The sequence below is a fragment of the Centropristis striata genome, chromosome 7, assembly GCF_030273125.1.
Source record: "Centropristis striata isolate RG_2023a ecotype Rhode Island chromosome 7, C.striata_1.0, whole genome shotgun sequence".
Classification (NCBI taxonomy): domain Eukaryota; kingdom Metazoa; phylum Chordata; class Actinopteri; order Perciformes; family Serranidae; genus Centropristis; species Centropristis striata.
The window spans coordinates 10,867,611-10,884,019 of NC_081523.1; the positions used below are offsets into that span (position 1 = coordinate 10,867,611).

The following is a 16,409-nucleotide window of genomic DNA, read 5'->3' on the forward strand; positions in this document are numbered from 1 at the left end:
TTTTAAAAAATGTTTTATTGTAAAAGACAAACAGTGAAACAGGATGCATTATGATCACAGTGTAAATAGCAAATTTAAACAATTGCACTTAATTTCCTCAAAATACAGGTAGCCAACACCCTATGGTGACTCAGAATTTTGATAAAATGACACTGAAACTACATTTACATTTTTTTTATCCAAAGTGACTTACAGAAAAAAGGGAAACGAGCAAGGTTTAGTGCAATAAGAGCCATTAGTGCAGCAATAAGTGCTAGTGACAATTCTTTAAGGAGTAGAATTGTTGTGTAGTGCTAGGAGTTACTAGGTACTCTCTGAAGAGCTGGGCAAAAGTTTTTTAAAGGTAGAGAGGGACGCCCCTGCTCTGATAAACTAAAACAAGATTTAACCATCAAAGAGCAGGTGGCAAGTGAAACTGAAAAATAACAAATCTAAATGCATGATCAGCACTTTTTTTTACACAACTTATTTCAAATGAAACATTAGGAATAAATACGAACAATAAATTCAGAATTCAGAACCAAAATTAAATAAACTTAATTGTTTTTTTTGGGTTTTTTTTTTTTTTTTTTGGAAGATACATGATACTTTTACACGTGTAGGAATGCATTCATTTGTCCAAAGTAAAATACAAATAAATTAAATAAAATATGGAATTTAAGGCTATATATTGTTCATTCAGATTTTAAAAAGGGAATGTGCAGAATAGTCACTTTCTGGTAACCAGAAGTGTCCTCAGCCTCCTCTCAGACGGAGACCCAGGTCGATGGTGCTCTTCTCAGTGACGTTGTAGTCAGACAGTTTCCCTCCATCCATCACTCTGCCTTGGTGAACGAGCTTCTGCTGGCTCACAGGGACCCCCTCTTGGCTCTGGACCCTGCTCTTGAAGTGGCTCACAGTCTCTTCCGGTATGAAGTCGTAGGTGGTGGTCACCCCCTTCTCGTCTTTGAGGAACACCTGCACCGGCTGGTTTACCGGCTGGGTCACCAGCAGGGACACGGTGGCTCCTCGGTGCAGGCTGTACCAGCCGAGGGGCTTTGAGTCGTCGCTGAGATGAGTGCTCTGGCCGTTCACAAACATCAGCTTCTGAGTGTTGCAAGGAACTCCCAGTTTCTCCTGGATGCGTATTTTAAGAGAGGCCACTGTGTCGTCTGGGTTCACCTCCAGTGTGTGGCAAGACCCATCCAGCATTTTGATGTTTATTTCCATGTTGAAAGTGTCCTGAAAGGTAATTTCATACATTACTTAAATAAGTCAAATTGATAAACTTTTTCTCAAAGTTTCAAGTTGTAGCCTATTTAATTACAATAGTGATAAATAGAGCTTCATACCTTGTGATCACTTTAGCAAAGTCCTCCGGAAAAGTTCAAGTCTTGAGAGTGCGGCAGGTAGACAAACGATGCTCAGCTGCAGCTTTGAAAGGTTTCTGCCCACACGCTGTTTATATACACAGCTGATCAACGCCTCCCCTTTCTTAAGATTCGTTTCCCGCCCCTGCTTCAACAGAGGTAAGTGTTTTCGGTTTCTATTCTCCAAACATGACTCTGCTCCGCTGTTATGGGCGCTGCAATGTTTTGATCTTTACTAACACGGCCTGAGGGCAAGTTTATGGATTTACCACGTAATAATCCAGTTTTATTAGACTGGCCAATAGCTGCAGGTATGAATGCATTACAGATAACTGAAGGATATTGACGTCATCGGGACTTTCCGGTTCTTATGTAAGGTCATATCAGGTCAGTCTAGTTTTATTAGGGAAAGGGAAAATAATTTCATCACGTGAAATGTACCTGACAAACACGTCACAGTCTATTTTGGACACGTCAAAAATATTTCTGCGGAAACAAAACAGAAAGAGAAGAAAAAGATAACTTTTAAAAATTGTATTGTAAAAAACAAACAAACAAACAGTGAAAACAGGATGCATTATGATCACAATGTAAATCACAACTTTAAACAATTGCTCTTAATGTCCTGATCACACAGGTTGCCAACACCCTGGTGGTGACTCACAATTTGGATAAAATGACACTGAAACTAAAACAAGAACAAGATGTAACCATCAAAGGAAAGGTGTCAAGTGAAACTGAAATATAACAAATATATGAAATATATATGTTTATCCGGCAGAGGGGAAATGTAGTCGTCACAGCAGCTCAAGATACAGACAGAGAAGTTTACAAAAATATCAAAACAGAATAAAGAATAAAAACAATACATATACATACATAATAAGCATACATTATATACACCTTATATACATAAAATACTTAGATGGTTGCTATTTGGCATTTTGTATTTCAGATATTTCACATTACAACTTTATCCTGCAGTTAGATAGGTTGTTATATGTAGTAGTATGAACAATGAATGAAAAAAGTATATTCAAAATATTAAATATTAAATAAATGCAAACATAAATATTAAAATGTGTCATTAAAGAGAAATGTATGGAGTATAAATAGGTATGAAAGTGTTAAGATAAGTGCAGTATGAATAGTATATGTAACAGGTGAATGTTTGGTATGATTGCAGTAGTGGCAAGTCGGAAACCAGTGGTGGTTCTACACAGGGGCCTCCAGGGGCCACTACCCCTGTGAAGAAGCCCTTGGCCCCTGCTGTGGCCCCTGTGTCAAATTCATAATAAAATGATCAATTTATAACGATGGAACAATTCTTACCAATTTTTTTGTTCAAACAATATCTCATTGTCAAGTCAAGTCAAACTTTATTTATAGAGCACATTTAAAACAACCGGGGTTGACCAAATCACAGATATCACAGTTGCAGGAAATATGGTAAAAACTAAAGTACTAAAATACATAAACACAGTGCAACAATAAAATAAAATAAATAAAAATGTAATAAAATAAATTGCACAAAAAAAAGTGCACAAAAGGAACCCAGAATGTGTACATTGTATAATAGTTTAATTGTGTAATAAAAGCTGAATATAAAGATCATTCTCACTGTACTGCACTTTCAAAATTATAAAAAAGTAATTGTGCACAAAAATTAGAAATGTCATTGTTGTACAAAAATATTTGTTAATGTTGGTAAGTCTCATTGCTTCAATCAATGTAGTTCTTCCAAATATGCTTAAATGAGACTTTCAGCTAAAATAAAGGTTTTGAATGCTTAAATATAATTTTTGCCGTTTTTTAATGTGCCCCTATGATTAAACACTGGCCCTTCCTTGGCCCCCACAGTAAAATTGGTCTAGAACCCCCACTGTCAGAAACCATGTGTTAGAGATGAATAAAATTATCAATAATCTGCATTATGACCTTTAGTAAAATGCTGCTTAGAAATGTATTTAGCAAAGCATAAAACACACATTTTATATGCCAGGCACAGCACACAGAAATAAGGAGTATCAACAGAAAGGACATACTGATAACACTTTGCACATAACCACATTTTTGAGGGCAGATGAAACACTGAAGCACTGTTGGTGCAACAATTCAAGGTCAAAGGCCCAGGTGGAAATAGGCACTGACGAACACTTGACAAGATACAGAAGTGTACAGTTAGCTGTATTTTCTTCCACAGGGCGGTGTCTGGAAGCTGAAGCACCAAGAGGCTAGGACTAGCCTGTGTGCCAACAAAATGGGCAGGTCAAAGTCTAAACCATGGCGCTGCCCCAACAGTTTTTGACCAATCAGATAGTCGCACATTCACATTATAAAACTGTGTGTAAAAGTAAGAATAGGCATCCTTTTCTGGGAGGTGGTTCACATGGTTTTATTCCGTGGACCGTATTCAATTACAAACACAGTATGAACACACTGTAAGAGCAACACAGCAGCTCGGCCAATGCTAATAGTAGCTTCCGCTAACCACAACAGTTTCATATTTACAACTATCAACGGCAACCAAACTCGAGCCGGACATAATATATCATGAAAGTAACTAAAACAAACCTTGTGCCCCTTATTAGCCAGGTGCTAGTGCGTTTCATTTAACTTCGGCACATTTAGCATTGAAGACATGCATCTTAGTTTTTCAGACACACTTTTCCCACTGTAGGTAAAATCTGAAGCACCGGGTGTTTATTAGGTCTCGGCGAGACGCTTTCAAAATAAAAGCACATAATATAATGTCTGTTTAAGATAGCCTATATGAAATAATAACCGGACCTTAACTAATGTTCAGAAACTAAATAAACAAACATAAAAACAACAAATGAAGTGATGTTGTAATCACATTAAAGGTCATTTACAAGGACTATTTCATCATACATCATGCATCATAGCTTCTTGCGTGCTGGTGGGGCCCCATGTTGTGCTGAATGGGCCCTTTATATTATTTCGCCCCTGCCCTTCAAACAGTCTGAGTCCGCCACTGCCTACCATACCTACCCTCCAGAACTGAGTCCATCGGTTCAACCCCTGATGTGTCAACAACATGAAGCTGATCTGCAAATCGTATAACTTTCTCCAAACAGGAGAAACAGTCCCTGTTTGGTGCAGAAATCAACTAATGCCAAAATGTGCAAGTTTTGCATCACTATTGTTTCTTTCAGATGACATGCATTTTGATGCAACTGCATACAAAGTTAAAAATGTAGAGACGATGTAAGCCAAAAACAGTTTCTTTTGCCATGCATATTTTGTTGATTTTTAGGATTTAAAAAATCCCCCAAATTAAATTAATGCAGATTTTCACAAACTAAGTGTTATAGTATAACCAAGAGGAGCTCCTGTTCTGTGTGAGGGAATTTAAGTGACACTACATCCTTCAATAGAGTAGTTATTACATATTTTGTCTATAAAATTCACATAAGTTACATGAAGCATGTTTTTCCCAAAACAATAGTTGTAGTATTACCAGCTGGGATGGATTATAGTGTGGATGCATTATTTTCACCCTGCATCTTTCCATGTGAACATTATTCATTTTTTTGGTAGCACCCCTCTTCAGTATTGCACTTAGATGGGTCATTCTAGTTTTATTAGGGAAAGGGAAAATGATTTAATTAGATGAAATGCCCCCCCACCCCTGCCCCCGTTCAGTCTATTTTAGGCACATAGAGAAGAAAGACAGAGAAGACAAAGATAACTTTTAAAAATGTTTTTATTGTAGAAAAACATTGAACACTGAACATTGAACATTGAAAACAGGATGCATTAGGATCACAATGTAAATCACAATTTTAAACAATTGCACTTAATGTCCTGATCACACAGGTTGCCAATACCCTGGCGGTGACTCACAATTTGCATAAAAATAACACTGAAATTAAAACAAGATTTAACCGTTAAAGAGCAGGTGTCAAGTGAAAAAAATAACACATCTAAACACATGACCAGCACTTTTTAAATGTTTTTCTCACAACTTATTTCAAATGAAACATTGGGAATAAATATGAACGATAAATTTCGAATTCAGAACCAAAATTAAATAACCCTAATTGGGTTTTTTTTTGGGAAGATACATGCTACCTTTACACGTGTAGGAATGCATCCATTTGTCCAAAGTAAAATACAAATAAATAAAATAAAATATGGAATTCAAGGCTATATATTGTTCATTCGGATTTTAAAAAGGGAATGTGCAGAATAGTCACTTTCTGGTAACCGGAAGTGTCCTCAGCCTCCTCTCAGACGGAGCATCAGGTCGATGGTGCTCATTGCAGTGACGTTGTAGTCGGACAGTTTCCCCTCGTTCATCTCTCTGCCTTGATGATTGAGCCTCTGCTGGCTCACAGGGACCCCCTCTCTGCTCTGGACCCTGCTCTTGAAGTGGCTCACAGTCTCGTCCAGTTTGATGTCGTAGGTGGTGGTCACCCCCTTCTCGTTTCTGAGGAACACCTGCACCGGCTGGTTTACCGGCTGGGTCACCAGCAGGGACACGGTGGCTCCTCGGTGCAGGCTGTACCAGCCGAGGGGCTTTGAGTCGTCGCTGAGATGAGTGCTGTGGCCGTTCACAAACATCAGCTTCTGAGTGTTGCAGGGAACTCCCAGTTTCTCCTGGATGCGTATTTTAAGATAGCCTACTGCCCAAGCTGGGTTCACCTCCAGTGTGTGGCAAGACCCATCCAGCATTTTGATGTTTATTTCCATGTTGAAAGTGTCCTGAAAGGTAATTTCATACATTACTTAAATAAGTCAAATTGATAAACTTTTTCTCAAAGTTTCAAGTTGTATTTAATTACAATATTGATAAATAGAGCTTCATACCATGTGATCACTTTAGTAAAGTCCTCCGGAAAAGTTTAAGTCTTGAGAGTGTTGCAGGTAGACAAAGGATGCTCAGCTGCAGCTTTGAAAGGTTTCTGCCCACACGCTGTTTATATACACAGCTGATCAGCGCCTCCCCCTTTCTTAAGATTCGTTTTCCGTCCAGCTGGGACGGAAAACGAAAATACTTAACACTGTTGAATCAACAGTGGTAAGTGTTTTCGGTTTCTATTCTCCAAACATGACTCTGCTCCGCTGTTATGGGCGCTGCAATGTTTTGATCATTACTAACACGGCCTGAGGGCAAGTTTATGGACTTACCACGTAATAATCCAGTTTTATTAGACTGGCCAATAGCTGCAGGTATGAATACATTAAAGGTAACTGAAGATATAAAGTCCTGATTACGATAATCACCCCATCGGGACTTTCCGATCTTATGTAAGGTCATATCAGGTCAGTCTGGGTTCGTACAATTTTTCAATGGTCAAATTCAAGCACTTTCAAGGTCCATTTTCAAGCTTTCCCAGTACCTTTCAACGGTTATAAATGGCATGTTTAAGACGAGTACTTCATACTAAAAAGGGTAATTTCACTTAACCATACCACCAGCAATGGTACTACACTTTTAACAACTAAAAGTAGTTTGCTGATCTCATTAAACATACTGGTATGGGAATCTAGGGGCTGGTGGAACATTACACTACCCAAACTAGGAGGAAAGCTCCACAAATAGGCCTATATCAGGAGCCCTCACATCCACTATGAATTTGAAAAACTCCCTTTAGACACATAAAAATATTTCTGCGGAAACAAATCAGAAAGAGAAGAAAAATATATATTTAAAAATATATTTTTTTATATTTTTATTGTAAAAAAAACAAACAGTGAAAACAGAATGCATTATGATCACAATGTAAATCACAACTTTAAACAATTGCTCTTAATGTCCTGATCACACAGGTTGCCAACACCCTGGTGGTGACTCACAATTTGGATAAAATTACACTGAAACTAAAACAAGATGTAACTATCAAAGAGCAGATGTCAAGTGAAACTGAAATATAACAAATCTAAATGCATGACCAGCACTTTTTACTTTCAACTTCTTTCAATTTAAACATTGGGAATAAATATGAGGAATAAATTCATAAATATTATAACTCTGAGTGTTTGAGCATGGTGGCCCTCTCCTCCCTCTTTGGTAAAGGAATATTCCCTGTGGTGAGAAAATACATATTATAATAAAACAGCATTATCTTTCATTTTAGATTCGATTCAAATAAGACAAGACTTTGTTTATCCCGCAGAGGGGAAATTTAGTCGTCACAGCAGCTCAAGATACAGACAGGGAAGTTTACAAAAATATCAAAACAGAATAAAGAATAAAAAGAATACATATACATACATAATAAGCATACATTATATACACCTTATATACATAAAATACTTAGATGGTTGCTATTTGGCATTTTGTATTTCAGATATTTCACATTAGAACTTTATCCTGCAGTTAGATAGGTTGTTGTATGTAGTAGTATGAACAATGAATGAAAAAAGTATATTAAAAATATTAAATATTAAATAAATGCAAACATAAATGTTAAAATGTGTCATTAAAGAGAAATGTATGGAGTATAAATAGGTATGAAAGTGTTAAGATAAGTGCCGTATGAATAGTATATGTAACAGGTGAATGTTTGGTATGATTGCAGTAGTGGCAAGTCGGAAACCATTTATGTCGCAATATTGTACAACTAGTCATAAAATCAACACGAATATCAAAAATAAATGTATTCAGGCTGTTTTTTTTTACCTGGTGGTGCCACAAAATATTCTTCCACTGTGTTTCTGGAAAGTTGAAGCAATTCTTCTGCACAGTCCCCTTCCATTACCACATCGTCCCTCAGGTTTAACGTCCTGGATGTGCACAGATAAAACATAACCACATTCATAGATTATTCTTCACAAGAGTTTAAAATGAAGCTACAGTTGTTGTTCATTTGCTATGCAAATGGATTATAACTGTGATGAAAAGGCCCACATGCAAATATGTATCTGTACCATACCTGCCCTCCAGAACTGAGTCCATCGGTTCAACCCCTGATGTGTCAACAACATGAAGCTGATCTGCAAACCGTATAGCTTTCTCCAAACAGGCCAGTCCCTGTTTGGTGCGGAAATCAACTAATGCCAGTTGCTCCAGTTTGTCCACCAGGTCAGCAGAGATATGGGCAGGCTGTGAAATTAACAGTGATGCTTAGAAATGTTGGTGTGACAGTTTCTTTACACAACCACTTAAAGGGGACAATGCTAACATTAGGGGACCTGTTATCTTGGTTGCCAATGTTGATCATTTCTCCCCAATTTCAGTTTACATTCCTGTTGGAACTTAATTTCTTGTGTAGATTTTGGTTTTGAAGCCTTTACTGATGATTTTTCTATTGTTAAAAGTGTTGTAATACTCCCTTAAAATCATTCCCCCCAGCTGCAATGACAGACAGTAAAGAGATGAGGAAAACAGGAAAACATTAAAGCATTTAGACATGTTGTAATATAAAGCCAATATTCAGTTATCAACCTGAAAATGAGCATAAACATTGCCCTCTAGGGTGTTTTTAATTGTGAGTAATAAAATAAAGTCAATACATCAATTAATAATCTAAACAGTCATGCCTCAGGCCCTATCATTTGACTTTTGGTCTTTGGTAATCTCAGCGTTTTCATTTTTACATAATTGTGTGATTTGGTCTTATTGTTCCATAAAAACAAGTCTTTTTTATTTTTATGATTCCCTTTAAACTCGGTGAGTTTGTATTTAAAAGCACTGTAACTTAAAACAGTTGAAGCCTCATATTACACAAAAATCTTATACCTCAAACCGCAATCTTTTTTGTACATGATTTTGTTCCTCATCAATTACATTTAAAAGTAATTAGCAAAGGGATCTTTTCATGGCCAGCATATACATGGGGAATGATTACAGTAAGCAAGCTCTATTCTAATGTACACATGGGCATCTGACTTTAAGACAAGAATTTCAACTAAATATATACAATCTAACATTAATTTATGCCACCAAGCATGACTTAACACAATGTAAGTGCAGTATTGTGTTCAGATCATAGACTATATATGTTCAGATTCAACCGGTGATGGCTATATTACCGGGGGAAGTTGGTCTTCTGGTACTAGTTCCCATGTTGCAGCCTCTGGTACCTATTAGATGAGACCCCAGGTAACAAGACAAGCATGAAAAAAAGAAAACTGACTGCAATTCAAATTGTAATCATTGCTCTACAATTTACCTTGGAGTTATGTGGTTGAGAGCTCAACAGACGCGCTACACTGTGCAAACAGCTGTTTCCTCTCCTGTAGAAGCTCTTCACGTTTGTTACTGAGTGTCTATCGTGTGTTAACAGGTTAAATGCAGGCCGTGACACGCCAAGACATGTGCGTTTAGCAGCAACACTAAACACTGACATTTTTTTTGGAACAATTAGGTAGCCAGCTAAGACCGAGACGTCTAAAAATTGTGTCACATTCTCTGACTATTCAACAACTCACCAGGAAGGTCAGTGCTTGGGTCTGAGCTAGCATGCAGTTAGCTAACGCTAGCCCAGGGGAGGTAAAGAGGACGAGGGGAAGCGAGAGGCTTAACTTCCACTTCCTTCCTTCTTCGTTTTACAGCCCACGCAAATAACAGGTTTGATGTGAAATAAAGCGATGGCGTCTAACATTTTTTCTCTTCAACATTTAACCCTCCTTAGCAAAGTAAAATAGCTTTATAACATCACATCTTTCACTGATAGCACTGTGGGTTTCCTGTGTTTAATCCTATGGTGTAATCGAGGAAAATATAGTTAAAAGTATTTCAGAAGAATGTCGTTGACGCATGCGTACTGTAGTTACATGTGATAGCAATTTTCGCACAAAATTATTATAAGTATATGATAAAAAATAGTGCTAAGCGTATTCATTCACGGTGTATTGGTTAATTTTATGAATGCTGCTGTGAAACAGTACTGCTGAGCGCCCGGATAGCTCAGTCGGTAGAGCATCAGACTTTTAATCTGAGGGTCCAGGGTTCAAGTCCCTGTTCGGGCGAAAGCTTTTTCTTAGTAGTATTTGTGTCTTTACAGACATCGGTTGGCTCTGTGAATATAATCCGGATTAACTGTTATAAAATATGTTAGAACGAATAGTTGGAGAGAAAGAATGGCTCTACTGGACCATTAGCCCCACTGGCAATTGCCCGATCTAGTCAAAGTGTATGAAAAGTATCACAAGACCAAAAACTGCTTGTTTTCAAATTGTTTACATGAATTTGCTCTTGGTTCGAAAATATTTATTAACATGTGTAAAAGTTGCATTGTTGCATTTATTTTTGCATTTGCATTTATTAAGATCCCTATTAGCTGCAGCAAAGCCACAGCTATTCTTCATGGGGCCCAACAATATCAAATATACAGTTGAAAACACAAAACATAAACATTATAAAAAATTAAAAACATACAAAAAAACAACAAAAAACAAGTGAGCAATATGCTTCAGCTAACAAAACAAAACCAGAGTGAGCGTTTACACTTCTTAACTGTGCTTCATTCATTCTTCGTTATATGAATTATTCACATATTAATCCATATTACACACATTTCTACATATCATATATGTATACATCATTACACAATCTACTAACACATAATCATATACATATCATATTGTATATACATTCATTCTACAGCATATACATTATAATAACATATAGATCTATAGAAATATACTACATAAATATACCGTGTTTTCTTACTTTTGTTAAAATAATTAGATTATTCTACCTGTTAAAATGATTTGATTGCTTGATTGCTGCTTCTTTTTATGTCTCCCTGTTGTCTGTCTCTGTTGTCTGTCTCTGTGCGTGACGCAGGTCACTATCATCAATGGTCAACCTTGGTACTATCTCTCTCTCTATGCATTTATATATTAATCAGGCAATATGATTTTGATACAATGATTATGTTTGTGGGTTAATGTTGGTTTAGAAACTGTGATTACTTTGATTACATTGCTTAAACTGATTACGATTCTATAATCACAAAGAATTTGAATAATATATTATATATATAATATTTTTTTATATTTTTTGTTTCATATTTTTTAGACTTTAGAATACATTTAGACATTAAAAAAAATAAGTGGCTCCAAATTATATCTGTAAGACATAACAAGGCAGGAGGTTTTGTTGAAGGTTCTGGAGAAGAGGCCACGTCAGAACTTGATGTGCCGGGCATCAGAAGATTGTGGCCCGTTGACATGATGTTTCCCTGTATTGATTAAAACTGACGAATCAACAGATCAAGAAGGCGGAACTTCCTGGAAGAAATCTACCTAACATCCTAATAATTGTTTTTCAGAACCTATCTACCTTATCTGAATCACATATTTGAAATCCATCTGATCTGTTCCAATCAGGGATCGAACCTGTGAATACTTGATGGACACCACGCCTGCCAGAGCCCGGATAGCTCAGTCGGTAGAGCATCAGACTTTTAATCTGAGGGTCCAGGGTTCAAGTCCCTGTTCGGGCGAAGCTTTTTTCAGATACAGCCCTGCATGAACTCACGTATTATTAGCTGACTTTAAATGCTGACTTCAGCAAGCTAATACACATCATTAATACATTTAACTGCCGATATCTAGCAGGTATAACGCCAATAATTAACAACATACGGTAATATATAACTCTGACTTGGCTATTAGATCTAAAGTCTGCTGCTCAAAGATTCTATATTAACATACCTTGTGACAGCATACACCGATATATGTTTATGAACTGGTAACTAATACTGTCAGAGAAAATATGTCCTCAGAGAAGGAGTAGGCTAAATTTAGCTAAATGTTCACTACTAACGTACAGACTAGGGTTCTGCTACAAAGTATATAAAAAATGTCTTGTGTGCCATTTCTTCTCTAGAATAAATACATTTTAGCTACCTAGCTACCTAATTTATCAAAACCAATTAAATTGAAGCATTTTACCTTGTGTAACCCAACGAAGGACTTTCTTCGGCTTCACTTGAGTCAACTGTAGTCAACTTGTTATTGGCTGCTCTTTTTAGAAGCTCAACGCTGATTGGTTGGGAACATATTATTAAAGGGTCACAGGGATTGGTTGTCAAAAAGAAAACAGGAGCTCACGACTTTGATTTGATGACAGAAGAATAAATACATACAGAAATAAAATTACAACAATAGCATAAATACATACTGAACAAAATATATAAATAAACAATTAGATGCTAAAAAAACACATAAAAGTTGATTTTAGCATCAGTACATAAATATTTCTACATTTTATCCACCTTCATTTGTTTTTTTCTGTATTTGTCTGTAAACTAATGAGTTCAAAGGTTCTAACCTCACTCTAATGCATTATGCATTTATTTATATATTTCAGAATGTATTCCTGAACTAAATTCATTTCTATCTATGTATTCATCACTTTATTCTTTCCCTTAATTTATTTATATCTTGGTAATAAATTCATTTTTCATAACCATGGATAATATGAAAAAAAAAAAAAATCCCCTAAACTATTTCAATTCATCCCGTGGGGTGCATGGATGCCAGAAGCCAGTTTCATAACAATACAACCAATCGTTGAGATATTCGCGCACTGACTAAAGAGGTGGACCGACCAAGTGACTGACATTACCATCTTGATGTATATAAAACCTTCTAACTTCATAATATATTAGTTTGATTAATTTGAACTGAATGAAATACACATTACATGAGGTTTGGAAAAATAATGACAATTCCATTTTTATTGTTTTATTATAAGAACATATACCATTTAATATATCTATATATAGATAGATGGATATATACATATATCTATATATTATCTCTTAGTATAGAATTTGATTGTTTAACAATACACATTTAGAACTGGCTTCAAAATAAAAATATCAGCTTTACAAACAAAGCAGATTCTCAATGACAAAATGAACGAATCAATTAATAAATAAATAAATAAATAAATGTTACAATAAAAAAAAAAGGATTTCCGACAGCAGTTAGCATTCACAAAGACACACCAATATTAAAAGCAATTCATCTTAACACATTCATGAAACAACACTTGAAGACCAACTGAGTGAAGTTTTAGGCAATTAATGACAAGCATGAATGTCGGTCACTGAAGCCAACGGTATAACTTCAGGGGTTAAAAAGCAAATATATTATACGTCCTCACAAGCCCAACATCTGCCAAAAACATCAATACAGTTTCCCTCATCACTTCATCTGTACCATTCATTTCCATCTCTCTATTAAAGTCACACACACTAAAAAGAATCTCATTAATGTGGCACCACAAAACGAAATGTTTTCACTGTCTCATCTGAGCTTCCCAATTCATAATCATATATAAGCTGAAAATAACATTTAATTCAACAAACAGGTGTCAGACAATACAAGACAAAAGTCAAGGTGAGTAATACTGCACAATTTACAAAATATACAGTGGTTCATGAAAAATAACTTAATAGGCTATCAAATCAGGCTTGTTGCTTTATGTAAATCTCCTCCCAGACATCCCTTAAGTCACTTAAATATTAGGTTATGATTTTACATAATATAATTATTATAAGTTAACACAATTTTCTCTCAGTACAGTACAATTCACACATAACAATAAAGACAATATTTGGCAGACGAGGCAGTTCAATTGATGACAAACACTGTAGGATGCTAAATAATTGACGTGGTGCTAAAAGCTAAAGTACTCTTACAACACTCTGTACCAGTCATTATTTAAAATCAATTTAATTTTTAGAGTGTTGTAAATTAAATTCTGCTGACATTCTTTCTTTCTTTCTTTCATAAAGGGGTAGGAACAGGGGGTAACTTACTGATATATTTAAAGTTTAATCTTGTAGGCTTTGACTATTAAAATAATTATTATAAACTATTATCACAATGTCTTTTTCTCATAAATATAGTCTCTGGTGGAATTCAGCTCTGCATTTTGGTTTGAAACGTGCAACTAAAACCTTCTTTATCTCAAAATATTAAGTGCACTCGGATTAAGATTGACACTTTAGGGATTTCTGACAAAAATATTTAGAAATCAAAGAAAAGCTTTTTCAGATACGTTTGTTTTCACTTGAACATACTGACAAATATGAAGCATAATATTCTCATACAGCTGTTGACAACACAAACAACATTGTGGATACAGTCAATAAGGCTCATAGCAGCAAACTGTGATTGTAAAGGCTTTGTGTAGTGTGTGTGTGTGTGTTTGTATGAGAGAGAGTGTGTGTGTGTGTGTGCTCAGATGTATTTTACTCTTGTGCTGCTACAGCCGGTCAAACTTTACTTGGAAGGAAAAAGAAGACGCATGGCACAATCACTTGTTCTCTATCAGCATCTGCACCTTGCAGACCAGATCTCTGGCCAGGGTCATAATCTGCTTTATGTTGTGGTGCTCGGCCATTTCTGAAAGACAAAAAACATGCAAGTTAAATTTTTCTTGAAATCAACTAAATCACAAATTTATTTTTTTAAATGTCTGGAGCTTTGGCTTGTTTCTAAATGACATTCAGTAACATTTGCCCAACAGTGAAGCATCAGGTTACAGTGGAAAGTAGTACAAAGATGTAGCCTGGTTACAGACCTCTGAATCTCTTCCTATTTATAATTATTCAAATAGGTGTTATGGTGTGCTCGCTCACAGCCAATCAGAGCTTTTTCCTTTGGCAAATCTCAATCAGGACGTATTTTGCTGGAGGACTAATGAGAAACAGATTGAAAGGAGAATGGACAGCAGAGGGCGACAGACAGTATTCTGACTTTTAGTCCCTTGTGCAGTCAAGCTTATAAATAGCTGGTTCCTACATTTCCCACAATGCACTGTGATAGCTTGTCTTAGTTGCATGCCATGCCAGTAAAAAGTTTACATCTTTCAAATTATCTGCTCCAAGTTTCCACTGTAGGGTTTATGTCACACCTTGAAATACTGGAGGAATGTAACTAAGTACATTTACTCAAGTACTGTACTTAACTACAACTTTGATGAACTTTATATATACTTTAGTACTTTATACGTGTACTATACTACATTTTGAGGCAAATATTATCATATCTTAAAGTTATTAGACATTTAAAAAAAAATAAATTAAACCTCATAACTGTATATTAAGTAGTCAAAACAAGCCCTATTTTTGAGAAAAAGAAAACGCTGCTTACATAAATGCACAATAATAAAAATACAATAATATATTTTTAATATAAATAACAATCCAAGTGGGGCAATTCTGCATAACGACTACTTTTACTTTTGATACTTTAAGTACATTATGATGATGATACTTTTTTACTTTTACTTAAGTTTTGAATGCAGGACTTTTTTCTTGTAGTGGAGTAATTGTGTGGTATTGGCACTTTTACTTAAGAAAAGGATCTGAATACTTTTTCCACCACTGCCCTGAATCCTAGATCTTGCATTGCACGGAATAAAACAGTGGCATCTGGAAGAGTGAAACATTCCTCTGGACTGAAAACTATTATATGAAGGCCAAACATTCCTCCCCATGACGAGTTAACTTCATTTTCAAGGTGTAAAAAATAGTAGAGTGCACCTTTAGGAGGAATGAGGAGCTTTGCATGTAAAGCGGGACATTTCTTTACCATTGAAGAACTTAATGATGTCGGTGAAGTCCATGTTGTTCTCCAGGATTATGTCCCTGTAGATCTCCACCAGCGCCAGGGCAATGAAGAGGACAAAGTGACTTGAAGAGACATACTTGGCTGCCCAGATCGTTTCCCACACTGTGAACACGTCATCATACACCAGCTCTGGAAGACAAATCACATAAAGAAATGGGAGTTAAGCTGTGTTTGAGGACTTGGCTGGGAGGTGAGTTGGCAGGAAGTGGCGTTATCAGTGGAGAAGGATAAGAGGGGAAGCAGGTGTTTGTACGGGTGTTAGAGAAGATATACTGAGATACCTCGGGGAGAAAACAAGTCCATTGTTAAATCTTCAGTATAAAGCCTCATTTATTATAAAACGTATCTCTGCAGCTGCAGTTCATGTCAAATATTTCACATGTAACTCCAAAGAATAGTTTTCCAACAACATAATTGACAAATCCTTTCCAAGGTTTGATAACTAAATGTCTTGCCAAGTGCCAAGTGGTTTGGCATTTTATCCACCAACAG

At 36.1% G+C, this 16,409-nt stretch overlaps 4 protein-coding genes and 2 non-coding genes across 7 annotated transcripts in view; 2 read left to right on the forward strand and 4 right to left on the reverse strand.

The window, feature by feature from the left end:
• On the reverse strand, window positions 1-1,671 carry LOC131974649 (polyubiquitin-B-like). The gene is made up of 2 exons (XM_059337051.1): window positions 1,332-1,671; window positions 1-1,221 (listed from the first exon to the last, which is right to left on the reverse strand). Exon 2 carries the CDS (start codon window positions 1,207-1,209, stop codon window positions 736-738), a length of 474 nt encoding a protein of 157 aa, XP_059193034.1. The 5' UTR covers window positions 1,210-1,221; window positions 1,332-1,671; the 3' UTR covers window positions 1-735.
• A 3,387-nt stretch (window positions 1,672-5,058) lies between these two features.
• On the reverse strand, window positions 5,059-6,336 carry LOC131974648 (polyubiquitin-like). Its single transcript, XM_059337050.1, has 2 exons — window positions 6,183-6,336; window positions 5,059-6,077 (listed from the first exon to the last, which is right to left on the reverse strand). The coding sequence occupies exons 1-2, from the start codon at window positions 6,183-6,185 to the stop codon at window positions 5,592-5,594; spliced, it is 489 nt and encodes a 162-aa protein (XP_059193033.1). The 5' UTR covers window positions 6,186-6,336; the 3' UTR covers window positions 5,059-5,591.
• Window positions 6,337-7,032: 696 nt separating this feature from the next.
• gatc (glutamyl-tRNA amidotransferase subunit C) lies at window positions 7,033-10,005 on the reverse strand. Its single transcript, XM_059336257.1, has 5 exons — window positions 9,491-10,005; window positions 9,351-9,401; window positions 8,252-8,421; window positions 7,999-8,102; window positions 7,033-7,401 (listed from the first exon to the last, which is right to left on the reverse strand). Exons 1-5 carry the CDS (start codon window positions 9,665-9,667, stop codon window positions 7,340-7,342), a joined length of 564 nt encoding a protein of 187 aa, XP_059192240.1. The 5' UTR covers window positions 9,668-10,005; the 3' UTR covers window positions 7,033-7,339.
• Window positions 10,006-10,216: 211 nt separating this feature from the next.
• Window positions 10,217-10,289, forward strand: trnak-uuu (transfer RNA lysine (anticodon UUU)). The gene has a single exon. It is a non-coding gene; the product is annotated as a tRNA-Lys (tRNA).
• Window positions 10,290-11,697: 1,408 nt separating this feature from the next.
• Window positions 11,698-11,770, forward strand: trnak-uuu (transfer RNA lysine (anticodon UUU)). Its single transcript has one exon. It is a non-coding gene; the product is annotated as a tRNA-Lys (tRNA).
• A 1,940-nt stretch (window positions 11,771-13,710) lies between these two features.
• Window positions 13,711-16,409, reverse strand: part of sgsm1a (small G protein signaling modulator 1a) — a 32,431-nt gene continuing 29,732 nt past the window's right edge. For both annotated transcript variants that reach the window (XM_059337493.1, XM_059337492.1), the window contains exons 24-25: window positions 15,879-16,046; window positions 13,711-14,687 (exon numbers count right to left, since the gene is read on the reverse strand). In XM_059337493.1, coding sequence (XP_059193476.1) covers window positions 14,599-14,687; window positions 15,879-16,046 — 257 coding nt within the window. In that variant the 3' untranslated portion in view covers window positions 13,711-14,598. The remainder of the gene's footprint in view (window positions 14,688-15,878; window positions 16,047-16,409) is intronic.